The sequence below is a fragment of the Paramisgurnus dabryanus genome, chromosome 6, assembly GCF_030506205.2.
Source record: "Paramisgurnus dabryanus chromosome 6, PD_genome_1.1, whole genome shotgun sequence".
Taxonomy (NCBI): Eukaryota; Metazoa; Chordata; class Actinopteri; order Cypriniformes; family Cobitidae; genus Paramisgurnus; species Paramisgurnus dabryanus.
The window spans coordinates 47,580,292-47,607,860 of record NC_133342.1 but is presented as its reverse complement, the minus strand read 5'-3'; the positions used below and the strand labels follow the sequence as shown (position 1 = coordinate 47,607,860).

The following is a 27,569-nucleotide window of genomic DNA, read 5'->3' as shown; positions in this document are numbered from 1 at the left end:
GAAATGTATTATTAGAAATAATATAAATAATCTATTATTATTTATCAGCATGTCCCGGACTAAAGATGGGGCATGGCCTTGATGACGTGAATGTTTATTATTGTGTGTGATGGTAATGACATTTTTTACTTTATGAGAAGTTTTATAAGCCATCAATCAGTATCGGTTATGTGGTTTTACATAATAGCACACATACACATATTTGACGTAACATATTTACACATTAAAATGTATTTAAAAATGTAAAATTGAAAAATTTTACGTTATAAATAAAAAACGAATGGAAATCGACAGCGGGTGCGTGCGCGGATATACTGCTGCTGGCGACGTGCGCGCTCCCGGGCCTGGGGAAGCGCGTGCGCGAACGAGCGATGGGAGGGAGGTAAACAAGATGGCGGCAGCCTTGAAGCAGCAGCTTATGTGAAGAACGAATGAGAGAAAATCAGCGAACGATGAGCAGAAGAGGAATGAAAGATAGAGTTTTCATCCGTCATTGAGTCGTGTAGATGAATGCTAATCTCAGGTCAGTGTTTTTCAATAATATATCCCGTTATTATGATTTGTGTTAGCCGCTGCTAACTGCTGGCGTTAAAACACTCGTTTTCCTCGACACAAACCTTACAAACATTCCACACACAACACACCCCTGCCTCACATAAAGTACACGCATACCTTACACACAGAGCACACATATTTGTTATTATAAAATCTGTCAGTGTGTTTATGCTTGAACGTTTATCCGCATTGAAAAATTTAATCAATCATCAAACATGTCAATTTGTTAACCTCGCAGAAATGTTGATCTTGTATTTTCTTTATTTCGTCTTTTTTTTACAGACCCGAGACCCCAATTCAGTTTTGTCTGTAGAATTGCTGTTTTTGTCTGGAATTATATTTATTTACTGTAGTGAGACATTGTGTACTGTGGCGTTATCGTGGTATCATATGGTAATACCGGTACTGGGTAATTTGCATATTCATGCACTTTGGTACTTTTCTTAGTAAAATATTGCTTTTTGTATTTGTCAGATCTAATGCAGTGTAATATAAGTGCCATGCCATACTGAAAATATTATATTACTGGCTTTATTAGAAAAATAATTAAAGGGCACCTATTTCATTGCTAAAAACAGTGTTATTTTGTGTATTTGGTATAATACAATGTGTTCGTGTGGTTTATGGTTAAAACACATTATATTTTTTACATATTGTACATTTTTGTAGCTTTGAGATTTCCTGTCCTCCTGAAATGCTTTGATTTTGTACAAAACTCATCAGTCTGAAAAGCGCTGTGTCCATGATTGGCCAGCTGATCAGTATGTTGTGATTGTCCTGAATGCCTCTTACATCAGAAGGAAATGTGACGCTCCTTACCATGTTTGAAAGATTTGGTCGCAATGCTGACAGGCATTAACTTACAAGCTCTGAGTCAAAGCGGGAGGAATTATGATGATGACAGTCGTGTCTACGTCAACAGGCCCAGGAAGTAAATCGTTACCTACATTCGTGTGTTTGTTGTAGTCCATGAAAATTTTTTTACGTGGAAACCTGTCGATTTGTCCAAAGCTCATTGTTTTGAAAAGCACGGTTTGCTCTGACTGGCCAGCTATCCAATGCATTGTGATTGGCCAGATACCTCGTGTGTGATGGAAATGTGATGCTCCTTACCATATTTAGAAGATTAGCTCCCAAAGCAATACTCGCATGAATACTCCCAATACTCATACTACCTTATCAATACAAGCCATAATCCGATCCAGAAAATGCAGATGACCAAATTGATCGATTAACTTTGCTAGCGTGGCCTGAACAGAACATAACAGATTGGTAAGGTAAGGATTAGGGCTGCACGATAAATCACATGCGATATCACGCGCATCTCGTCAGTAATGCCGGTTCCTTGATTAGTATTACATTGCCATCAGCTGCTTTCAAGTGGATCGGCATTAACTGCACAGAGCCGTAGTTTACTGACAATCGGGGCAATTTCCCAGTTTTTATCGCGGACGTATCGCATGCGTCAGGAAACTACGGCTCTTTGCAGTTAATGCCTCTCCACATGAAAGCAGCTGATGGTAGTGATGCACCGATGTATCGACCCCCGATATTTATCGGCCGATTTTTTTATGAATTTGAAACCATCGGCATATCGGCAATAGCATGAGAAAGTCCGATACCAATTGTTTATTAATTAACTGCATAAAGAAATCCATTATATGTAAAAAAAATTAGTTGATGTTATATAACCTTTATTTAACTAGGAAAGTCACATTGAGGTTGTAACCTCTTTTACAAGTGAGACCTAGTCAAGACAGGGTTAGATAGCAAGAATAAACAAATAACAATTGACAAACAAAGCCAACATCATTAATAAATACAACAAAGAATACAGCGGCATAAACATTTAGATACTCAATACTGTTCACAGAAACGAAGAAATTAAGAGAAAGTGGAATTCTCAAAGCACCTACACTTAAATGTTGTTAATAAAATAAATGCTGAATAGCAAAAACCACCTTTGAAGGTTGTCATGCTGTCTTATTGTATTTGTTTTAGCTTAATTTGTGCCTATCTTATTAGGTTGGTCAGTTGAATGTTAATTAGATAAAATCCATGTTCAGTAAAAATAATTTGATGCAGAAATAAACTAGCTAATAGACCAACTGTATAGTATTGTATACAAGTGTTTAATATCGGTATCGGCATCGGCCCAAAAAAATCCTATCCGTACATCCCTAGCTGATGGCGATTTAATACTAATCAAGGAACCGGCATTACTGACGAGATGCGCGTGATATCGCATGCCATTTATCGTGCAGCCCTAGTAAGGATTCTAAAACATAAACCATGTCTGCATTTGTCTCAAAACTGTGGTGGTGCAGCGACTCGCGGTTGTTTGCATGTCACAAACTAAAAAAAAAAAAAAACGAAAGTACAATCTCCACCAATGAGATGTCTTTAAGTTCGTTTGAATGCAAACGGCCAGCAGACTTTAAGTTAGTACGCTATTTGCCAAGGCAAGATATCAATGATTACCTGCTGGAAACATTATAATACCAATAAGGTTCCTCAAAAGACGCACATAAGCGCTAATATCATGGGTGCTCCGGGGCTCGGCTTGAGCACTAACTGACATGGCCAAGGACATTTGCTTCACATCTCGTGTATAAATAAACCATGTGTCCGTGCCACTCCATTAAAATGAATATCACTAATACCTTTTTTCTTAAGCAAATTCTGTGGAAAACAATTTACAATAAGGTTGTATTTGTTAACATTAGTTAATGCATTAGGTAACATGAACTAACAATGATCAATACTTCTACAGCATTTATTAATATTAGTTCATGTTAGCTAGTGATGCTCCGATCGATCGGCCGCCGATTGTAAATCGGCCGATAACGGCATTAAATGACGCGATCGGCACTCGCTAAATTTGCCGATCTCATGAGCCGATTTTTCTGTTTACTTTTCTCATCATAGCGTTCCTGATGCGGCTGCAATTACGCGCAACACACACATCTCTTTTACAAAAAAAAACAGCGTATACAACACATATCTATCGCGGACAATTGCATCCTCGTGCCGAAAGTTTATTACTTGCATTCGTTTTAAAGTTTTGAAGGTTTAAACATCCATTTTCCTCACAGCTGCTCTTGTTTGCGGACTATGAGGACGTGCTCTGGTCCTCAGCGCAATGCGTCTTCACATCCCTATCAAACAGCGTATACAACACATATCTATCGCGGACAATTGCATCCTCATGCCTAAAGTTTATTACTTGCATTCGTTTTAAAGTTTTGAAGGTTTAAACTTCCATTTTCCTCACAGCTGCTCTTGTTTGCGGACACCTGCCGCACGCATACACAGCAGCCTGTCCGTGCACGTGAAGAGAACGATCTCTCCCACGTCTTAAAGCTACAGTATCCTAATTCATCTCTCAATAAAATTACTCTCTGCTCATCATTGAAGCACTGTTGTACTTCATACGAATGCGTGTATATTTAATTCATACAGTAAAGACTGTGAAGTGTTTTATTTTAATTACTTTTAACAGACATAAACCTTTTTAAAGGCATATTACATTTCTCTTTGCAAGAAGAAATATTTGTTGTGCTTATTTATTTGATTCTCTATTAAAACAATAATATACCTAATTTATAGTTAGTTTCATTTCTACAAATGTAAACTCTGCTAGATTATAGATAAAAGATTCCCATTCCACTGCCATTCTGTGATCGGCACTGATCGGCGATCGGCAGATCATGATCTTGGTAATCGGTGATCGGCCCCAAAAATGCTGATCGGAGCATCTCTAATGTTAGCTAATGCATTCACTATTACATTTATAAAATCGAGAGTTGTTAACTATGTTTACTAATAACTTATTGTAAAGTGTTACCAATTCTATTAATATTTTATGGCTCCTCAACATCTTTGTTTTTAGCATTTCACTCACTCACAGATTTTAACATGTAACATTGGTTACAGACTGGTGCATTAGGTCTGATAGTTCTTCTTTTTCAACACATAAGTAGGCAAAGTAATGCCATGTTTAATTTCTGCAGCCCTTTGTTAGTTAGTTGTGGCCATTTAGCTTGATCCACCTCCCCTCGCGTGTTATACTCACTCTATGCTGTCGAGCTCGCTGGTTTCGCATCACTTTGGTAACGCATTGCCGCCAAGCATTGAACTTAGGAACAACAGGATTTCCAGTACTGAAACCAGCAAAATCACAGTATATTACCTTTTGAAATATTATACCGGTAATTTTCCAGAACTGGTTCACCGTGCAAACTAGTGCCTATGAACACGAACGTTTGTTAAGAAATGTAAGAAATCTCATCAGTCAACTCATCACCTGCTTTCAGATGGAGTTTACTGCACAGAGCCGTGTTTCAAAGCTAAGCAAAATCGCGTTCATAATCGTGGACAATGGTATAAATAACAAAGTTTAAATCATACCAAATATGAAGAATAGGCTAATAACAGGCTGTTAGTTAGAAGCGGATTTCTGATAATAACCATAGTGTCATCATTAACAGGCCAAGGAAGTAAACTGTTGCGTACAATCCTTGCGTTCATTGTAGTCCATGAAAAGAGATTTCAGTTGTAGACGGTAACTTGCATCATCAAAGACTTTAAGATTCGTAACTTTGCAGATCATTAACATGTACTAACACACAGTTACACATCAAAAAAGTGTAAATTCTTGAAAGGAAAAATAGGGGCTCTTTATCTGAAGGGAATAAGCTTATATGGTAATTTCAGTATACCATGAAACTGAATAGGCATGGGCCGGTATAAGATTCTGGCGGTATGATAACCTTTAGCAAAAATACCACGGTTTCACAGTGTTACGGTTTTGCCATTGCAACACTAAAATGTGTTATTTTTTAAATGCCAGGTAAAAATAAAGCCTTTAAATTATAATATGCTTTAAAAAAATATATAATATTTTTGTAATGTATATTAAATGTAAACATCAAATCAATCACATGACTTAATGATTTAATGAATTTTGTATAAACACAGCTCATACCTTGGAGACGGTATCACAGAATATTTCAGTGGTTTTGAAACCTTGACTGTTTAAAACCTCGGTATACCTTGAAGCCGGTAATCGGCCCATGCCTAAAACTGAAAGGTATCAGGGCACTTATATTACACATTTAATGTCACTGCAGAAATGAGACAGAAAAGTTAAATTAGCTGCGAGAGATGACATATAATGCAGTTACATTCAAACGGCTGCCACTGTATTAATGCTCTTTATGCTGCTAATATGTTTGATGATATGGTTATTGTGTCTTTTCTTTGTTGTAGGTATTTTGTGTCTTGGATGGTGATTTCCCATAATGCTGAGCAGAAGTAGAAAACTGTAGTTCCTGATTGCAACGTTCTCAAAGAGACCTCTATAAGTAAAGATTTTGTGTCATACTGTACCAGACGTACCTGCAGAGATGTGCTGGGCTCCTGTGATTCCCAGCGTCGGCTAATTCAAGCCTTGAGATAAAAAAGCAGAAAACCAGCACTTGTTGACCCTGCGAGGTCGTGTAATTTTTACCCTGTGGGCTCTGGTGCGTTGAACTGTTGTCTTCACTCACTGGTTAACCGACGTGGACGTTAGCCATGCCACTGCAGTTGTTTTCCAGATGTGACTTCGTTCTGGTGCTTTACTACTAACTGATTTTGGTCAGTCAGAACTGTGTCTCTGTTTCCATAAAATACTGATATTCCAGACGCCTGTCGGCCGTTGTGTTGCCGTTGAGGTCTGGAGCGAGTGGAACAGAGAGAGGGCAGAGAAGATGAGCTTGGGGGCTGAACTTCAGCATTTGGATTACCTGACGGAGAATGAGCTCATGGGAATGGACACCTTCATCCACCGCATCGACTCCACCGAGGTCATCTACCAACCACGACGCAAGCGCGCCAAGCTGATCGGCAAATATCTGATGGGAGATTTGCTGGGTGAGGGCTCATACGGAAAGGTGAAAGAGATGCTGGACTCAGAGACTCTGTGTCGCAGAGCCGTGAAGATCCTGAAGAAGAAGAAACTGAGGAGAATTCCCAATGGAGAGGCCAACGTGAAAAAGTAAGGTCTTTTTAAAATTACCTTCCTTCTTTTCTTGTGAATAATATTAATTAATTAATTGCATAACAGCATATTGTAGGGTTGTGCCGATAGACGATACTATCAACGATAGTCAGCCATATGGCCAATAGGGGGCCTTCGTGACAATAGTTGGCTTGTTCCAACTCCCTGACTCTCAAAAAATTTCAAGGCGCCTGGGCTTCAATGAGGTGCTCAGATTAACGGCGTCAGGTTTAAGAAGAGTAAATTGCCCTTAGAGTAAATTGTCTTCTTTTTTGTCCACCAAAAATCCAGTGGCTAAGGAAAACATGAACAAAAATAAATGAAATGAGTAAAGTATTGCCCCCGCCTCTGATGCTATTGTGTATCACTGATCTCACAGGCTGACGATTGGGTGATCTCATTATGGGGCATATCGTGCAACACTAATATATTGGATCTGTGCATTATTTAGGTTTGTGACCCCCCCCCCAAACCGCAATGTCAGTTTTTTTTAATATCCTGCAGCCCTAGTTCTTAATGTTTTGTGCTGCTGTTAAAGGTAATGCAGTTATTCTGAATGATGGTTAACTAGTAATTAATGGTGGTTAACATTCATATTAAAGATTATGGGACAATGGTATATAACAGATTTATATAGAGATGCACCGATACCACTTTTTTGGAATACGAGTATGAGTACGAGTACTTGCATTTCAGTACTTACCGATACCGAGTACTTAATAAAAAAACATGATTTAACAGATTTTTACAGGTAACAGCTTTAGTCATATAGTTTAACAAAAAAACAAGGGACCTGTTTTCCAGTTTGTTGTAAACTCTGCCTCTTTGGACAACACGAGGATTAACCCTGTACACGCCGCTCAAACATAGACATTTCTTAAACCGTGGTATCGATCACCGGTATCGGGGGACTTTTAACGAGTACTTTAGAAAATGTGGTATCGAGGCCGATACCAGTATCGGTATTGGTGCATCCCTAGATTTATAAAGTGATTTTTGTAGAGATGATTTGGAAGCTGACGTTGATCTGGTCCTGGTTGGAAGATTGTACTGCTGGTAAATTCCCCAGAATCCAATGCATACTTTCATTCAGCTCTGTAACGATCAATGTTCCAATCAATTCAGGGTTGGTCAATTCAAGTCCCATCCCAGCATTATTTCCTCAATGAATATCCTGTTTCATTAGGAAGTGTTGCATTACAGGTAATGAACTGTTTGTTACTCTTGTGTTTGTTTTGAGGTCAGTGATTAAGTCCTCTCTTCCTCTTGTGAAATATCATATGCTGTTTAATCACACAAAGCAGTTAAATTAATTAAAATGGGCTGCTGTGGAGCTGCAGGCTTCTACTTTAAATAGATGAGAGGTTTTTGGCTGGCATCAGAATCGTCCTGTGTGAAGATGTGTGTGTTTCGTCAGAGCTCATAGAAATTGCAAGCCTACTGTCTACGTAGTCAGCTGTCTTTGAAGGCAGCGTATCGCAGTATGTTTCTCTGCAGTTCAGCTGGTAGAGCTTGATGCTAGCAACACCAAGATCGTGGGTTTGATTCTCAGTCAACACACTGGTAAAATGTTTTATCTGAACAAACTCTCTTTTGGGATAAAAGTGTCTATTAGATTTTAATACGTAATTGTCAATATGTTGACGGCAGCTGTTAGCATTCATTCCTCTTTTCCAATGGCAACAGGTCCAGGCTGGCAGGTGCATGCTGTAAACATGACCATTATTGCATAACACATCCTCTATTGCCATGTTTGTGTCTGAGGGATGCCAGAACAGAGCTGGCTTTGAACCAGTTATTCCAATGACCTCTGTTTGCTCTTTGTGAGTTATAGTGTATGTTCAACATAAACAAAATATCATTTTATTCACAACATCTAGATCAGAGGCCTTCATCATCCGTGCTCTTTTGCATCCACTGTCCATTATCCATTATCACAAACATACCTTAATTCATTATCAAACAAACCTTAACCAAATAATCAAAGTCTTCCTCAGTCTCACTTGTAGTCATTACAGTTGTGTTGGAGCAGGGTTGAAACTTAATTTCTCAGGACTGTGGCTCCCCAGGAGAAAGGTTGAAGATCTTTTGATATAGATATTTTCTCAGCCTCAGGTTGAGTAGTGTTTGGTGTGTATAATTGTACATCCCTGATGTATCTGATTGTTCAACATTCATTCATCATCTCCTCAGGAGTTTCCAAAAAATATATGATATAAAGTATTTGCTCATGGCCGTTGGGTTCTACATCTAGGTGTTTTGAGCCAATCACGTGAGCTCTAAATGACACGTGACTGGATAATATCAGCACTCATTGGTTGATGGTCATTTATTTATTATGTGTTTTCCCTAAACATTGAACTAGGGCTGGGATAAACGATTATTTTTTTAACGATTAATCTAGCGATTCTTTTTTCGATTCATCGATTAATCTAACGATTCATTTTATCAGTCCGATTCGACTTCGATTCGATTATCTCCCCATTAATTAACTAATAGCAATTTATACATGTTGATTTACATATCTGAATGTAAACATTTCAATATATGTTGATTGTTCTTGAAATTTCTAAATAAAAAGACTATACAAGTGCAAAATAATGCATTCTTAGTCAGAGGTAGCATTTCATAAAGCGTTTGCAGCTCATTCTGTGCTGTTTAGTAACAGTATAAAAATCTCAAGTTCAAATGACTTTATTTTGCATGCAATTTATGAGCAAAACCTCTTCAATGTGCCTTTTGATGGTCACACAGTGTAATTTTTATAACTTGATTTGTTTAATCCACATTGTTTTCGTGCTGTTCTAGTCCATGTAATGACGGATATAAACACAATTAAACTTAAGAAGCACATACATTATTAAATCTCTTTCTCATAAGTTTATTAAGATAGATGAGGACTCATTTACTGCTGAACAGAGAGTGAATGAAAACGCAGTCTTCTGGCAACAGTGTGTTTTTACATATTTCATTGCTTTTTGTTAAATTGCTCTGTTTAAAACACACTTGGCATCACATTCATGATTTTATGGTAAAATGACACTCTTTCGCGTCAATCCACGAGCATTTAAACCATAAACAAAGCACTTTCACTTTAAATGAGCTTGAGCAGCGCAGCAGAACCCACGCAGAAACGATTGCAGCACTGTTGCTACAGAGCCGCGAGCTCGCGCTCCTCATGCGGCAGGGTGCATGCTTGTTAACATGGGCGCTGAAAAAACATGCGCCGCTTACGCACTGCTCACACTTGCTGTGAAGCCGGCGTGGACTGGAGCCACTCGCGTTGCTACTACTCAACGGCGCCGTCTTTTTGGGTCTGACGAATCGACGCGCATATTTTGCGTCGACGTATTTTTTGCGTCGACGTCGTCGATTACGTCGACGCGTTGTCCCAGCCCTACATTGAACCCATAACCTTGGTGTTGCTACCAAAACAAAGTTTCTTTTTTTAAGCGTCATTTGAGAAAGATCCTTTTTGTATTTGTGGTGTAGCACCATCTACCAGTGGAGGTTAACAGGTCATGCCTGAGTTAACTTTTGGCTTACTTTACACAATTATAGGAGATTGGAGGAAAGTATATCAAGCTAGCAGGAAGCAAAGTTATGTTTTAAAAATCAGAAGTGTAGTCTTGTTCCCCCCGACAGACACATAAACCGTGTCAGTGTATATATGAGCTTCTGTCCTGCAGTTATTTCTGGCCTATAGCAGCACAGTATGTCTCTGCAGTGTGTGACCCATGCTGAATACTACAGTAAAATCACTCATTTTATATTCGGATATTCCTTGGTCTCTGATGTCTGTATAATGACAGTGGTTTCCAAACTTTTACCTTGCCCCCCCAGTCAACAGTCTAATGGTGCATACACACCAAACACAAAGTATTGTGTTCCTTGCTTTAGATTACTTGCAGGAGTTAACTTTGTGTTAAAGTCAAATATTTTTAACTTGCGTAAAGACTCGCTTGAGGCAAATAGCGTGTGTTTTCACGGCCATTGCGCCACCCAATTCCCATCATTCGTATCACCCCACTTGAGTTCGCGTCTGTTACGTCTTTGCATTGACTTTGTATGTAATCTACTGATGCACATAAGGCCTCTACATCAATCTTTTCATTTGATTTTGCCAATATACGTTGATCAGCAATTTGAGATGGAGTGAGCACAATTAAAATAAATAATTTTACATAAGACAATATTTAAAAACCTTATCTTGGCGTTGTAAGAATTATGATTTTTTAAAAACTCAAAATATTTCTTTAATTATTAGTGGAACATTTTATGCATCTTTATTTAAGCCAAGGTATATTAGATTCCACGCTACCCAAGGCCCCCCCGTGAACTTTAGCTCCCCCCAAGAGGAGGAGCAGATCCCAGGTTGGGAACCTCTGCTCTGGTCAGTAGGTTTATTTACGATCAAGAATTTATTGTAGTCATATTTTGATTCCCTGAATCAAAAGCTTAAAAAAAAAAATATTATTTAAAGTTAATTAAGCTGAAACACTGAGACTTAATGCATTGTGTTATATCCCTGAAACACTTTATAAACTTTCACAGCACCCATAGAGACTTCACTTCATGTCAATAATGTGTATCTGTGGTTTTGTTAATCAGTTATTAACTGAACTGTTTTTTTGATTGTTATGTGTTTTTTTTATAGGGAGATTCAGCTGCTCAGACGACTTCAGCACAAAAACATCATTCAGCTGGTGGATGTGCTGTACAACGAGGAGAAGCAGAAAATATATCCTTTAAAACACAGTTTATCTGTGTGTTATCTACACATTTATAGTTGTGATGGGAACGAGTACTCCAGTATTCAAACGTGAAGTTGAAGATCAAACACGAAAACGATAATCGCATTTGTTATAATTGTGTATGGGAATATACAACGACGCTCTCACTTGTATGATGTCACAGCAGGCAGCGCAAATATATAAGGACACGCCTATAATCCCTCCCACTGCGAAGTGATACTAAACTCGATGGAAAAGCTAACCATGCCAAAGTAAGGTGAGCTGACCCGACCCAAACTAAATTAAACCGTGGGGTACTCTGCAATGGAAAAGCGCCAATAGTTTGATTTCGAAAGCACCCACAAAAGTCCAAAAAAGCACACAGTAAAGATTGTTTTGAATAAGATGAAAATACAGTCAAAAGTGCAAAATGTGCTTTCATAATATATCATCTCATATTTAATCATCAAATTTCAAGATATACCAGAGAGCCATACAAATATACAAAGATATACGACAAAAGCAGAGCTAAGACTGACTAATAGCTAAAATAATAGTGAAAGACTGCTGCTTATTAATATTGCAAAATTAATTGTGCCTTGGCCATGTTTCAAAAGCGTGCTGTTGTGATCATTTAATGCATCCACAATGGGAGCAGTTCAACTTTCTGAACAGCATGTAACTTAGTTTGTTTAGTTGCATTTTGTTTCACATTCTCACATCAGTCTGCTGGTTTTGATTTTCTGATGCCCTTTCCACTACTGATCAAACTTCGAGATCAAGAGTAGTTGGACCATACAAACAGTCAGACCAGTCTCATGAACGTGTCACACAGTGAATTCCAAACAGCATTTTTATGACCTTGAAGGGCACTTTGTGAAGGGGATGACGCATACAGTCGCTCCAGAGAAAATGACGTTGTATTTCACTGCTTTATTTGCCCAGTTGTATGTTAGTCAACCACAGTATGAGACACAATTGTGCAACTCCCTCTAAAGTTTACACAAGAGTTCTGGGGCCGGATTCACACAACATTCTTAAGAAGAAAATTCTTCTGAACTGCCATTTTTATCTTAAATTCAAGCTTAAGAAAAAAGTTAAGAATATTTTGTATTCTCAAAAAGCTTCTTAAGAATTCTCGAAAAGAAACCATCTTAAATAACATCTTAAAGTTAGGATAACCTTAGAGTAGTCTTAAATTTCAAAATGTAAGATGTTTTAGAAGTTAATTTGATTGTATTAAATGTCACATGCATTGTTTAGTCAGAAATGGCAATTTAAACCGTTTACTTCACAAATATTAATTTAATGAGGAAAGTTTTATGGCTTACTTCAGTAATGTATATAAAAAAATAAGTATTAGTGATAATTTAGCTAACACATTACTTCCTCCATAATACATTCATTGTGAAATTACTAATGTTAACCGCTCAAAGATGCTCTGAGTGGGAGACGAACCGGCAATCGCTCGAGTCGAGCGCTCCAAAAGCACGGGCACGCTTCACCCTGACGTGCGGACGCGTGTGGATAGTGAAGCGCGCACAGGCGCTGAGTGCTCGTTGGACCGATTGGGAGATTAGGGAATGTTTTCTCACCGCGCCGCCTTCATACACTAGCTGACCTCTGCTACAACAGCAAATAACGTCTTTTATAATTTTAAAGGGACACTCCACTTTTTTTGAAAATATGCTCATTTTCCAGTTCCCTTAGAGTTAAACATTTGATTATTACCGTTTTGGAATCAATTCAGCTGATCTCCGGGTCTGGCGCTAGCACTTTTAGCATAGCTTAGCACAATCCATTGAATCTGATTAGACCATTAGCATAGCGGAAAAAAATAACCAAAGAGTTTTGATATTTTTCCTATTTAAAACTTGACTCTTTTGAAGTTACATCGTGTACTAAGACCGACAGAAAATTAAAAGTTGTGATTTTCTAGACAGATATGGCTAGGAATTATACTCTCATTTTTGTGTAATAATCAAGGATCTTGCTGCTGTAACATGACTGCAGCAGGCATAGTAATATTATGCAGTGCCCAAAAATAGTCCCCTGCTATTGAAGGTAACCAACGCTTGTCATTTTATTCTTAAGACAAAAATTTAAGATGTTCTTAAGCAAATATTTGAGAACTTCTCAAGAAATTTTCAAGAATTGCACTTAGTAACATTCTTACGAAATAAATATTAAAAATCTTTTCTAATCTTCCTTTATTTAATTATACTCTATTCTTGCCATGAATATAGCCTTAGAAGCTGGTATGGCATTTAAAAGAAAAGATAGTAACATTCTTATGAACTTCTTATAATTTATCTTAAGAACATTCTTATTTTTCTTCAGTCTTAAGAATGTTTTCGTGAATCCGACCCCTGATCTTTTAAGGGAATAGGGCACAGGGATAATCACTTCCGATTCCAATTATAAAGCTCTGCATCACTGTCCAAAATGTTTTTTCCCATTAGTCCCATGTCATGTTTTTTTTGTGAAGCTCTGTGGTTTGTTTCCTTTACTTCTCGCTCACGTATATGATCATGGAGTATTGTGTCTGTGGGATGCAGGAAATGTTGGACAGCGTTCCAGAGAAAAGATTTCCAGTATTTCAAGCTCACGGGTATGCCTGCCTCCATCAGATGTACAGTTTTTCACTTAGAAAATCACAAATTATTTGCCTACCAGATGATGGTTATCTGAGCATCATGTCCACGTAAAGGCAGCTCACATGCGCTCTTTCACGCAGACTTTGAAACCGCAAACAAGGAAAACAATAAATATCATGACTTAAATACTGTAGCATCCTGCTAATGTTAGCCAACTCAATTGGCCTGCGCCCCAGGTCGGATCCGAAACCAATTAGAGCTCAGTCTCAGGTCACATGTTTTTACCCTTTTTACTGACCTACATACACTCATTTGGGGTGCGCCCCAGACACACAAACATGACACACACACACTATAAACTCAGTTTTTATTTTTAAATAAATGATCACATGACTAACAGTAAAACAGTACAACTAAATGGTTTAATTTTTTTATTATTGTGCACTATATATTTAACTTTATGGTGAAATGTAAAAGTAGCTTTCTTCTCTGGCCAACTTTGGAGGGCTGCGCCCCCATTGACCAGCTGCCACTGCTATAGACCATATTAGAGAAAAAAAAACAGAAAAAAATCTAACTTTGCACCTAATTTCATTTTTAGATTAATAGACTTCAACCTGGATTTCACAGATGATGTCACATATATTTACATCTATTATCATCAATATATGATATTAAGGACATCATTTTAGTTCATACTAATCAGATATTTGACCTGTGAACACTGAACATGTCAGAGTAATTCAGATATGTTACTATTTGTTAAGATGGTGAGATGTTTGGCTGTTTTGTGTCTCTCAGGTACTTTTGCCAGCTGTTGGATGGCCTTGAATACTTGCACAGCCAGGGAATTGTGCACAAAGATATTAAACCAGGGAATTTGCTGCTTACGACAGATGGGGCGTTAAAGATTTCTGACTTGGGTGTAGCAGAGGTGAGTTTACTGTTGTGTTGAGGTTATTTATAGGCTTCAAGCAGCGGTCGGGGAATCATAATCCTGTAGTGAATGTAGTGAATGCGTCTGCTAAGCGATAACACAAGAGTGCTTGTGTTGTTAAAGAGCGTTTGAGTGATTCATGTCTACATTTACTGCTAATTATTGTCGGCCTTGATGAAATGAGGCATGTGCATTAATAACACAAGCATGAGTGTTTTATATTTAAGCTGCTCTGCTTTTACACATCATAAATGTTTAAATTATTTAAAAACTGTTTGCATGGGAAGAATTAAAGCATTACATCTACAAGGTAACATCTACCAAACTGTACCAAATATACCACATGTATGAATATACGTCTGTTAACCTTTGATCTCCAGGCTCTCCACCCCTTCGCAGAGGATGACACATGTCGGACGAGCCAGGGGTCACCAGCGTTCCAGCCACCCGAGATCGCCAACGGGCTAGAAACATTTTCAGGGTTTAAAGTGGATATCTGGTCTGCTGGAGTCACACTGTGAGTTAGACACAAACACACAGACAAAATAATTTTATGTTGCTTTTATTTGGTCACATATTAAACTCTGGTTAGGACCGACCCATTATCCTGATCTTGTGCACTGAATCTGCCTCCCTTTCTTCCTCACAGATACAACATAACGACGAGTCTGTACCCATTTGAAGGGGACAACATCTATAAGCTGTTTGAAAACATTGGGAAAGGTGACTACACGATTCCTGAGGAGTGTGGACCGCTGCTGTCTGATCTGTTGAGAGGTAGGAATCACACTGAATCAGACTTCTCTTTAATATCGCTTTAATATAGAAATACATCTAAAGGTCTGATTAAAACATGGTCACGATCAAAATTCAACAAAATTACTTTTGGTATACATCAAATCTGGTTTGTACCCCAGAGTTCTGGTTCTGTCAATCTATTCATGTTCTTTAAATTTGTGCATATTTTAATCTGTTTTAAATAATAATTTAATTATAAAATATGTAAATGTAATAATTAGCTGTTTAATAAGGTTTTGATAAGCTGTACTGTATTGTTTGTCTTGTTGTAGTTCATAGGTTTGATCATTAGATGGTGCTGTGTTGTTAATGATCAGCACTTTTGTTGGCTCCGCAGCACACGGTTTAACATCATTTTCATTATAATCTGATCCTCAGAGTTCAACATCAACATCTGAATACTGATACCAGCCTACAGTACATCTCATAAACTTAAATGTTACCTGCTGCCAACATAATATCACATTTGAAAAGAAGCTCATGTTTAACAGTGTGTGTGTTGGCCAGCAATGAGCAGGCTTTTATACCTAGTCAGGCCAAGGTTTAATCCAGATTCTGAGATCTACCTCAACAGAACTAAAATCCGATCAGAACTTTGTGTCACATAAAGGGATAGTTCACCCAAAAATGAAAATTCTGAAATTTTCAAATAAGGAAATTTAAAGAAAAAAAAGTCCCTTGCCTTGTAGATCTGGGGCACCATTGACTATGAAAGTCAGTGGTGCCCCAGAACTGTTTGGTTACAATTTTTTTTCTACAGGGTTGGAACAACTGGAGGGTGAGTAAATGATGACAGAAAAAATTTATTTTTAGGTGAACTGTTCCTTTAAGCAAATGTGATTTCAAAGCACATGCTACCATTGGCTTTCGTGGAGTGAACTGCATGCTTAAGGATGTGTTGTAAACTACAGACCAGATAGATTGACACCTCACTAGCATAGAAAGATACGTTTGATGTGATGATGATGATGATGCAGCATGACTCTCTTCTTCATCACGTGGCAGGGATGCTGGAATATGATCCTGTGAAGAGATTCTCAATACAGCACATCAGACAGCACAAGTAAGTTCATCAAAACCTTTACACATGCTCAGATATCCCATAACTTGCACACACACACACACACACGCACATTAATCCACTTTATATATCCACTTACATATTCACAGTGCTTTCACTGGTCTCTTCAATTAAAGGTGCAGTGTGTAACTTTTAGAGGGATCTCTTGACAGAAATGCAATATAATCTACATAACTATATTAGCACTGGTGTATAAAGACCTTACATAATGAACTTTATTGTTTTTATTACCTAAGAATGGGCCATTTTTATCTACGTACCCCGCAGGTCCCTTTACATAGACGTGTAAAAAACTGCTCTATAGAGCTAATTTTGTCACTATGTTGTCTCAGACGATGACATGTTTGTCCTGTGGTGGTTACCGTAGCTTCTCTATGCGTTTTATAAGGGAGGGGTGAGCTGTGGACTGAGCAGTTGGTTGCAATTTACAATCTTACCACTAGATGTCGCTAAAATCTACACTGTGGACCTTTAATCAACATTGTGAAATGAACTAATTTAATATTGGTGTGTGTTCATAATACAATAAATGTGAAAGGACAATCAATTCTGAAGGCACAATAAATCAAAGCTTACATTTTCTATTCTTGCTCAGCTGGGTTCGTAAGAAACACCCCCCTTCAGAACCGCCCGTCCCCATACCGCCCAGCGCTGAAACCCGTGACCCCTGGCGGAGCATGACGGTGGTGCCATACCTGGAGGACCTTCATGGTTACGCAGAAGAGGAGGACGACGAGATGTTTGATGGAGAAGATGACATCATATATACTCAGGATTTTACAGTACCAGGTGAGTCTGTACATAGTGTAGGAGGTACTTCTGGAGTTCATACGACAGCTGTATAGCATAAATGATGGAAAGACATCATTGGAGGCATTATTTCAAATGTCAAGCTCTCCTCTGCTTACTGAGCAGCATGCTTCATCACACACATGATGTGTTGCTTTGAGCAGGACAGGTGCCTGAGGATGAGGTGGACATAGATCAGCGTCCTCCAGAGCGCAGGTGTCCTATGGCCAAGCCTCTGTGCATAAACGGGACAGAGTCGGCTCCGCTGAAACCCAAATCCGAACGGCGTTCCAGCTCATCTTCAAATCCCTCCAGGAAGGGCATGTCTGCAGCGAGCAAGATTCGCAAACTTTCCACCTGCAAGCAGCAATGACCTCATCCACCTGATCTTCTCCTCTGTACAGGTGAGACTGCGCAGACAGCCGTTAAATTGTTTCAAGTAGGCTGATTTCCTCATACGCATTTCCGCTTGTGAGGGTATAAACTAAAATGGACAAAGTTGAGGAGCGATATTTAACCATTCGTGCTGCGACAAAAGTCTATGGCTGTGTTCGAAGATCCTTCTGGCAAGATCCTGAAGTGTTAAGTTGATGCATTATCCAACGAATTAGAAGTGACGTTGTTTTATTCAAAAATGTCCAAAGCTGTTCCTTGTGGTTAAATTGCGCTAGTTTAACGTCATCTCAGTTAACAACTAACTTGTTGTTATGACGAAGTATGTCACGTGATGTATCAACATGGCAGATGTGGTATGTCCGAATTCATTCATACTATCCATATTTATACTAGGGCTGGATAAAAAATTATTTTTCGATTAATCGTTTTTTTTTTGTGGTCGATTCAAAATCGATTCTCACAGGCCATGAATAGATTTTTTTCCATTTTTATTTCCGCAAACATTGACTGTAAGATTAACGTTAATCTAATTACTAGTTTTCTCCACTAGATGTCACCAAGGAGCTAATATAACGTCGCTGCCCGATGAAACTCACGTATGTCCAAAACGGTTACTTTTCAGGAAGTGAAAAAAAACAGTATTTCAAAAGCAGTTGAATGTGGCGTTGTCATACTTGGTACGGCATCTTTACATGTAACCATATTCCAGTGTAATGATATAATCCACATTTGACCAAAATTGAGTTTAAATGGACATACGTGCATATTTTACAGTAACGGTGGTCAATACGCGTTCTTCCGATCATTAATTTGAATGGCCAAGTCGCGTTTCATATTGACAGATGAATACGCTCAGTTTATTAAAAAGTCTATGTCTTAGTTTATTAAATACGCTTGGTTTATTTAATATTAATTATAAATGTATTAAATGTCTCTTGCAAACTATGAAGGGACAATGAATCAATACACTGACATGGTGATGCTAGACAGATACTTTGTTGGCACAGTCCTACCGTAATTTTGTTACTCCTAGACGTATGTGGCGAACGTCATTGTCTCACCAGGCTATGTTTATTCATACTGTATACGGAAACAAACCTGAACATTCAATCCGTCGAAAAATCTCAAAATCGGCAAAATGGACATGCGTGGTTTTCATCGGACAGCGTCGATAATATAATATTCTATATAATCTGTATTCATTGAGTTGAATCCAGAATCGAGTATAAAAACCGAATCGAGAATTGGGATCGGAAATCAAAATCAAATTGTTTTGATGGCTTGTGAATCGAAATCAAATCAATTTGAAACATTTGAATCGATACCCAGCCCTAATTTATACTATATAGTACCTACTGTTTCACAGTTCAGTAAGTTCTTTCAAAGTATGTGATTTTGGACGCAACCGTTGTCTATTTACCGCAATCACTGCTGTACGTCAAACAACGTACACATCAATGTTCTGCAGCAATGTTCGCGCTAACGTGCAATTACACATGCGTGAACATTAATGCAGAAGAATAAATAAATGAAAACGTATGCGTAGCCTATGGATTGGTCGAAAGCAGAAGTATAAATCAGCCTTGAGACTCGTCGTCAGTGTGTACAGCTATTTGTGTAGTCGTCAGCTGCTGTCCTGCATAGCTTCTGATAATGGATGACTTTAATGAATAGCCAGAGATTGTTTTAGATGATAAGATGCTCACAGTAATGATGGATGACACATGTATGCAGTTGTGTGCATGAGTGTGTGTGTTTACAGGGTGGGGTTCCTCTCACACGTAGGAGATGCCGCAGTGAATGTGATGACTCAGTCTCAATCTCTCTCTCTCTCGTGTGCATTATCCTCTGCATTTCTCTGTCCGTGATTAGCACATGAATTCAACAGTGTATTAATTGTATTGTTTCTCTTTTTTCTGTAGGTTTATGTCCCTTCAGTCGATACTGAACGCTGTTCCCAACGCACATTTCTGCCCTGAAAATGAACTCGACACTAACGGCATCAGGACACTCGTGTCTCCTGCTCGACTTGATCTGGAACAGAGCGACTTCTTTTGGGAATGCTGTAAAAGAACGGACGTGGTCCTCCTCTCTCTCTTCTCCTCTGTGTCCGGTCTCATTTATGTTTGCCACAGATCGGCACCAGAAGACCGTGTGGACGTTTTTCTGTAGCGAGCCAATGGGGCACATGTGACTTGACCTCACCGTTTAGTTTTTAGACCATCTTTTAATTTACAGTGGTTAACTACAGTTTAAAGTGCAAATTGTGTTGTGTAAAGAATGACATAAATGATACAAAGAGATCAGTTATTGTAGAGAGATTATGGTACAAATGATACCAATGTTAAAAAAGCAAACGCATTATAACACTGCATGCTGGGAAGCATTTGGAGGACACAGAAGACTGATGCCTCACTGCAGTACCTCTCCCTTTTGGTTTGTTATTTTTCCCTTTAAATATTTTTTAAGTATTATTTATATAAAGTCATCCCAACTAAAGCAGAGTTAAGTCGTTTGTTTGCTTGCTTGCTTGTTTGTTTGTTGGAGAAAAGTCTGGCTCCTCATTTCTGTCTGGTCCTCAAGGTTTTATATTTAATTAAATGGTTCATATCACAAGGAATCAAACTTCCATTTACATTGAACCATCCATTTGTTAAAACCCTTTTCTTCAAGTCACACCAGCAAATAACTGACGTTAACTGTGCAGCTCATAGTGAGAATGAAAATAATCTTGAACAACTACATTGACTTATAAATTATTACAAATTGACCTTGTGGGTATATTTAGTGTTTTTAAAGATGTTCAGAGGACATAAGAAATATTATTAAGGATGTTTAGCAGTAAGTGATTGTCCAGATGAATCTTTGACTCATTGCTGATGTGTTCAGTGTTGCTCAGCATGAAAATATTTGATGTGCTCTATATTCAGCTCATGCTGCAGGTGTAAAAGCAGCCAATCATCTGCTGCCGTGTCACATGCAAAGTGAACATGAAAGAGCATTACAGACGCAAATAATCCCATGCCTTTTACAAAGCTCTCTGTAGTAATGCACATAGAAACAGTTCTGGTTATATAATGAATCATTCTGACTGGATGAGTTGCGCTTTATGCGTTTTTAAATGGCGAATGAATGCCGGCCTGTTGCCACAATGTTTTATATAAGTTCTCCAAATCACAGTAATGCATATCTGGAGCCACTGTTATCTTGAAGCAATAATGCACTGGAGCCATCTGTTACACTGATTTTACCACAGGTAAGGGGTAACAACCCCAACCAGGATTAACTTATTGCTTTATTACGACAATGATGACAATTTTTTACATCAGATCTCAGACAAAACATTTGAAGGAAGCAAATGTTTCATAAATCCATAAATTGTTGCATTGTATTAAGTGCAGAAGTTAAGGTGATTGTTTACAGAGGAATTTGTTTTCTTACCCCGATAGCAGTAAACTCCAGGGCGGACGAGTTCAAAGTCTTACAGAGTTTTACGAACTTATATCTTTGCATTAAAAAAATTATAAAAAAAAAACATTTCTATGGGTCACTCATAATCTAAATGTTCATTCTGTATCAGGGCAAAAATAAAACGGAAAGATAACTCGGTCAGGAAAAGACAATCAGTGTGAATGATGATGAACAAGCTGAGATCTTCATAAAGACCTACAGCATCTCATGCACAGCAGCTCAATGATACTAAAGTTCATCCATATTATCGTGTAGTGTATTTTAAGAGCAAAATGACTTTGGTCTAAGGTGTATGTTTTTACCTTTAGATGAAGATGATGACAACGTTACACGTCATGAATCCAGGCCATACTTTGCCTGTCCGTCAATAATGTCATGATACAAAAAACAATAAACTTCACATTCTTTTGTTTATGTTAATGATAGATAAAAAATCCCACCCTCTCTGTCTGCAGGAAACTGTTGTTTCAGACTATATATTCAAAAAATCTGAAGTGATGAAGGTGGGAAAAAATGTATAAATGTGAAAATTAAAGCGCAGGATAGTACTGAATCAGCAGATTTGTGCTCATTTATCATGGCTTTCTGTCTCCATGGCAACAACTCTTAGATACACCCGCATAGTGACATTTAATTTCCAGTAACATGGTGCAGAGTAGGAAAGGTCATGAATTTGTGTGGTATGATATGGTTTGGTTATTGAGGATCATGTACTGAGAATATCTCACAAAGTCATTTAATAATGAGGCTTGTAATTGGGTCTAAATTTAAGCTCCAACAAATGTGTAATTGATGCATCCAAAATCACCTACTCCCACACTATATAGTATTCAAAAATCAAGTAGTAAATCCGAATTTATAGTACAACAATAGGTGAAAACTACCCGGATGACCTTCTAATTCCAGCTAGATTTTTGGCCCCGTCCCAAATGGCAACCTAATTACTCCGGCCTTGCTTCAAGTCTGCACTTTTGTGACGTGACACCGCTTTGCTGTTGGGAATAAAGGTATATTCAAATTATAAGCAACTTTGTCGCTGTGTGTCACTCGTCTGTTTCAAAAGAGTCGTTTTTATATCTGGTTGTCCTAAACAAATGAGTAAAAAATGGTAAATGGACTGCATTTATATAGGGCCGTCATAGACCTATGGCCATCCGAAGCGCTTTACATGTTGCCTCACATTCACCCATTCACTCACACATTCATACACCGACGGCAGTGTTAGGCATGCAAGGCCCCATCCAGCTCATCAGGAGCAGCTGGGGTTAGGTGTCTTGCTTAAGGACACCTCGACACTTGGTCAGGTGGAACCGGGGATTGAACCACAAACCTTCCAATTTGTAGACAACCTACATGAACCACTGCCGCCCTACTCCAGTAACGTCCACTCCAATGACTGATGAGAGAAAGATTACGTGAACTCCACTGCTTCATTCTCATTGGTTCTCCCAGAGGGGCAACCTTCCGATCTCTCTGGCTGTTTCTCAATGTCGAAGATCCTCGGAAATGCAACCAAGGAGTCCTTCGTTCGAAAAATATCCCATACACAGGAAAGGATCCATATGTGTATCCTTCCCGCTCTAAAATCACCCTCAATCCTATATGCGCATCACCGAAAGCAAACATTTTTAGTGACGTAATGACGCCACAACGTGCACTTGCTAGCCTGTTCCATTTACGTGTTCTCCAAATTCTAAAGAGGAGCCTCGTCTAGCCTCTGAAGGAAGTGACTTGTAAGGACTAGTCCTGCCAAGGAAGTATCCTTGACATTGAGAAACGGTCTATGATGAAGCCAATACGTAAGTGACTTAAACTGCAATTCATCGACTGGCCGCTTGAGGCTGGCTCCAAAAGGGAATCAATTCCCATAGACCTCCATGTAAAAATGGAAGTTAAAACCAGCCACCTCAGCTTCACCCATGTCCCGCCTCTTTACCCATTTTCGGTTATCCGTGAGTGATTCGCGGTGACGTGCAGCCAAGATGGTGCCCGCAGGCAACTCCTACTTTAAGCTTCAAAAACTATCTTCACAAACCAATGGGTTTAACAGACCATAATTTGTTGTCCCTCCCAAAATTCACTCATAATTTGCATAAAGTAAACATTTCTCAGGTTTGTCATACGACTGGACATGCCCCATCCAGTCGCCAACGGTCACTGTTGCTTGTGTCGTTGGAAGTCGGCAAGCTTCCATTGAAATCAATGAGATTGCGTCGCTCTGCTACTGCTAGTCGCTGCTAGTCTGAATGCAGCTTAAGTGTGCTGTGAAGCGCTGACCTTAAGTGCGGGGAAAGTGTGTAACAATGGTGCATATCAACTGAAAAGTGGGCACCCTTGAGTACCCTCTTCAAACCTAAAATGTTCAATGTGATACAGTCTTGTGGACTTAACGGACACATACACACTACTGCCATTGTAAGTCAATGTGAAGTGCGCCATTTGGGACGCAGCCTTTAAGTGTCCATTTGATGGACTGACTATCCCATGAGGCTAAGGAGCTGCCAGCTCTATGAACCAGGTGGCTCTTTAAGTGATTTAGGTACCAAGACATGCATTCCTCACGATTTAATTGTACTTGTTAAACAACACATAGGTAAATTGGTCGCGGTTGTTGTGATTACATCATAGGTCAAAGGACGTTCATGGCAGATGCAGTATGTCCAAACTGTATTCATACTGCACACATATGCAGTATGTAGAATGTAAAGGTACTTAATTTAAGTATGATTGTCACAATACTCAATTTCGGAAGCAGCGAATGAGATGAGAAGCAATGAATTGTGGGATGCATGTAAGTGATGACAATGGCAGTAAATTGAACGGTCCAGGTAAATCATCAAATGTCTCAACATTATAAATCATGCTGCCATGACACTCTTAAAATAGAAATATTCAATTCTGAGAGATATTTGATAGTGTTTAAATGTGACCTCTTAAAGCACAAACAGCTGTGACCCATTTCACAGTGTAATGTAATGTTTTGACTCAATATATACGCTACCTGAATCTGAAGTTCATCGTGAGAAGTTGTAAATCCGTCAGGCTACATTCATACTGCAAAAAGTCACCATGAAACAGAACTAGCAATCGTTTTCTTTTCCATATCGTAATATATATCCGAGTGAAACGAAAATGAGAAATGTAGGGACATGTCATCATGTTTCTATAAGAGCCCTATCAAAGACAACTTACTCAACAAAGCAGGTTTCATTCCTACGTTGTTTTAGACGATGACAGGAACTTAGACTTAGTCCTGTGGCGGATACCATAGCTTCTCTTTGCATTTTGAAATTGAGTTACAATTTCATCACTAGATGTCGCTAAAACATACATTACACCTTTAATTTTATTTTCATGGTGACTTTAAGTTGATCAAATAGGTCATCTTATTACATGACTTAACTGTCATCCAAAAAAGATTCAGGTCATATTTGACTGCAGTGTGAACATAGCCTGTGTGAACATAACACAAGTGTTTATTCTTCTCCCAGGTCTGGTGAGGTGCGGCTCACGGTCACTACACACTCTTGATTTCCTATGGGAGTCCTCAGGTTGGAGTACAGCCGATCATCCAACGCAGACACTAGTTTGTCTGACCGGCTCGTGTCGGTAAGGATGTGATGTACGTTGCCTGAACCTATTGGATCTGGGTGAGTATGATGAATGTTTACAGGGTCTGTGTATGAATGCAAATGACTAAGAGAACTCATGACCTCAGTCTTTAAATGTTTATGTGCATCTGCAGTATGGGCAGTTGTTTCAAAGCCCTGCGAATGCGAAGAAGAGAAATAACAACTCATGTTGTTGCTGCTGTTGTTAGCGTTTTCTTCCGGGTCCGGACCAGGACTTTCAGTTGCTGAGAACGGACCAGCACCCTCAGGTTTTATAGCGCTGTTTTCCGGTTCAGGAGATTCTGTACCGGCTGCTCCTTCGCTGGTCTCCTCGTCGGCAGCGCTAGCTATGCGAGGCAAGGTGCTGTGGTATCGCGTGTCCAGAGGGTAGTTGGCGCTGTCGCCTCTGCGCAGCGGATAGCAGCGCTGTCGTTCCAGTGACGGCGAGTATCGCGCTGCCCCGGGGTCACTGTACTGTTTACTGCGCTGCCACTGTTTGCGCAGGTGGACGCGAGAACGGTGACGATGTCTCAGTGAGGGCGACCCCTGTTGATCAAACTGGGGATCGTGACGCAAGAATTCATTAAACAGTGCCTCTGTCTTTTCATCAATGCTGTAGTCTCGACGACGGAAGGGCGCTCGGGGTTTGACTGTGGGTTGCTCTTCTGGGACACTTCTGGGGGAAACCTTAACCTCTGCACTATCCGACACCTCGTCCTCCAGCTCTTCCTTGAACAGCCGCGCCTCAAAACTCTCGCACACCGTACCTTTGCGTCCTGCGTTGGTGAAAAAGCGCCGCCGTTCTGAAGCGGTCTTCCCAGAAGCGCTTCCAAACAGTCGAAAATCCTCCGGAGGTTTGCAAGGAGCCTCGATAGAGGCGTAACCGCTGTCCATTTGCAAAAGTTTCCTGTTGGTCGTTTCTCCATCTACGCCTCTCTCCGACTCCATGCTGTCCCGTACATTTCTCTGCATCCCTGATTCCCTACCGGCATCGTCATAAGGCAGCTCACTGTCCCCGTCCATCTCATCGTCGATGTCTTGTGACTGATAGCTTGTTACACCCGTTCTGGAAGCCCCGACAGAGCAGACACTGTCGGCATCGCTGCGTGTGGAGTCTCTGTCATTGCTGCTCAGGTCAGAAGAGGCGTATTGCTCCAGCGATGCTCTCAGACTCCAGATGTCACGATATAAGCTGGGCTGCTCAAAATTCTCCTGATAACTATCTGGTCCAAATTCTTCAGCAGTCTTCAGGGTGTCTCCATTCACACTGCTCTTCATCTCCACAGACCCGTGTGATGAAAGATCTGCTTCTGTGTTGTATCTGAGCTCCATTACACTCTTCACCTCTAACCTGCAGACAGAAACCAGTTGAAAAAACATGAACATTTCTTCTTCTGAACCTTTTTGTAAAGTGATGCAATATGTATAGAATACATAAGGAACAATATGTTTCTGTTGTGATTTTCTCAATAAAACCCTTTGAGAGATCTGAGAAAGTAAAATACAGAGAGACCCTGGAAGTGACTCAATACGTTCAGTGCCCCAGCATTAAAGCAATAGTTCATCCCATTTTTTTCAATACAATTTTGGGTAGATTGCCGTACCTAAGGGGCTGGACACACCAAAACTTTTAAACGCGGCTGAAAACGCCTTGAGGATGCCGAATGCCAGCTGTTTTTCAGCTGAGTGCCAGCTTTCTTCAGCTGAGCGCTTTGGTAGCTGTGATACTTCAGCTGCGAGCCGGTTGGTTGCTGTGGTAATGTCCCGCCCCTCCTCCACTGTGATTGGGCGGCCGTGTGAAAACTGACATTGACGAGCGGAGCTTTTCTCCCAAAGTTGAATCTCTTTCAACTCTCGACGCTCAGCGCCGAACGCGGAAAAACCGCCGAGCGCCGGTTTTCAGCGCGGAAAAAACCCGCTAGCTGCTGGTTTATTTGAAAAACTCTGGGCTTCCATTGGAAACAATTGAAAACATGTGCCGGCCGCGGGCGTAAAAGTGTTGGTGTACACAACCCCTTAAGGACCTGAATTGTTAGAAAAAAGTCAAAATATGTACCCTAGCTGTCAGTGGGGCAGCACCCCTTAAAAAGGTAATTGTATGGACCATTATGTACAGATATGTAAACATTTAGTACCAATATGTACCTTTGAGATACTTATATGTATTTTGAGGTACTAATAAGCTCTCTTTGTTCCCAGTATGTACTTCAGAGGTAGTAAAATTTAATCCCTAGGTGTAAAGCTGTACTTTTTGAAAGGGTACAGCCCCAGTGACAGAAAAGGTACAGTTTTGTACCTTTATTTCTGAGGGTGTAGATTGCCAACACATCCTCATCCCATTGCGTCAATATTTGACGCCACTTGACCATGCGTCAATATGTTACGCGGAGGGTATACCCTTCGCGTCATTTTTTGACGAACTGGGGACTTCAATACTATTAGGTACGCGAAATTAAACAGTTGTCGCCTGACATTGGGGTTAGGGATAGGTTTGGGTAGGGATGTCATTATGTAAATCTAACCCTAAACCGACAGGGTATACCCTCCGCGTAACATAT

At 39.6% G+C, this 27,569-nt stretch overlaps 2 protein-coding genes across 2 annotated transcripts in view; one reads left to right on the top strand and one right to left on the bottom strand.

Annotated features, from left to right (window-relative positions):
* Positions 1-357: 357 nt before the first annotated feature.
* stk11 (serine/threonine kinase 11) lies at positions 358-20,428 on the top strand. Its single transcript, XM_065276882.2, has 11 exons — positions 358-523; positions 5,827-6,595; positions 11,256-11,339; positions 13,853-13,942; positions 14,730-14,862; positions 15,246-15,382; positions 15,515-15,642; positions 16,669-16,726; positions 17,340-17,533; positions 17,698-17,937; positions 19,852-20,428. The coding sequence occupies exons 2-10, from the start codon at positions 6,309-6,311 to the stop codon at positions 17,904-17,906; spliced, it is 1,320 nt and encodes a 439-aa protein (XP_065132954.1). The 5' UTR covers positions 358-523; positions 5,827-6,308; the 3' UTR covers positions 17,907-17,937; positions 19,852-20,428.
* cbarpa (CACN subunit beta associated regulatory protein a) overlaps positions 19,861-27,569 on the bottom strand; it is a 16,950-nt gene continuing 9,241 nt past the window's right edge. The window contains exon 10 of the mRNA XM_065276847.2: positions 19,861-26,362. Coding sequence (XP_065132919.1) covers positions 24,877-26,362 — 1,486 coding nt within the window. The 3' untranslated portion in view covers positions 19,861-24,876. The remainder of the gene's footprint in view (positions 26,363-27,569) is intronic.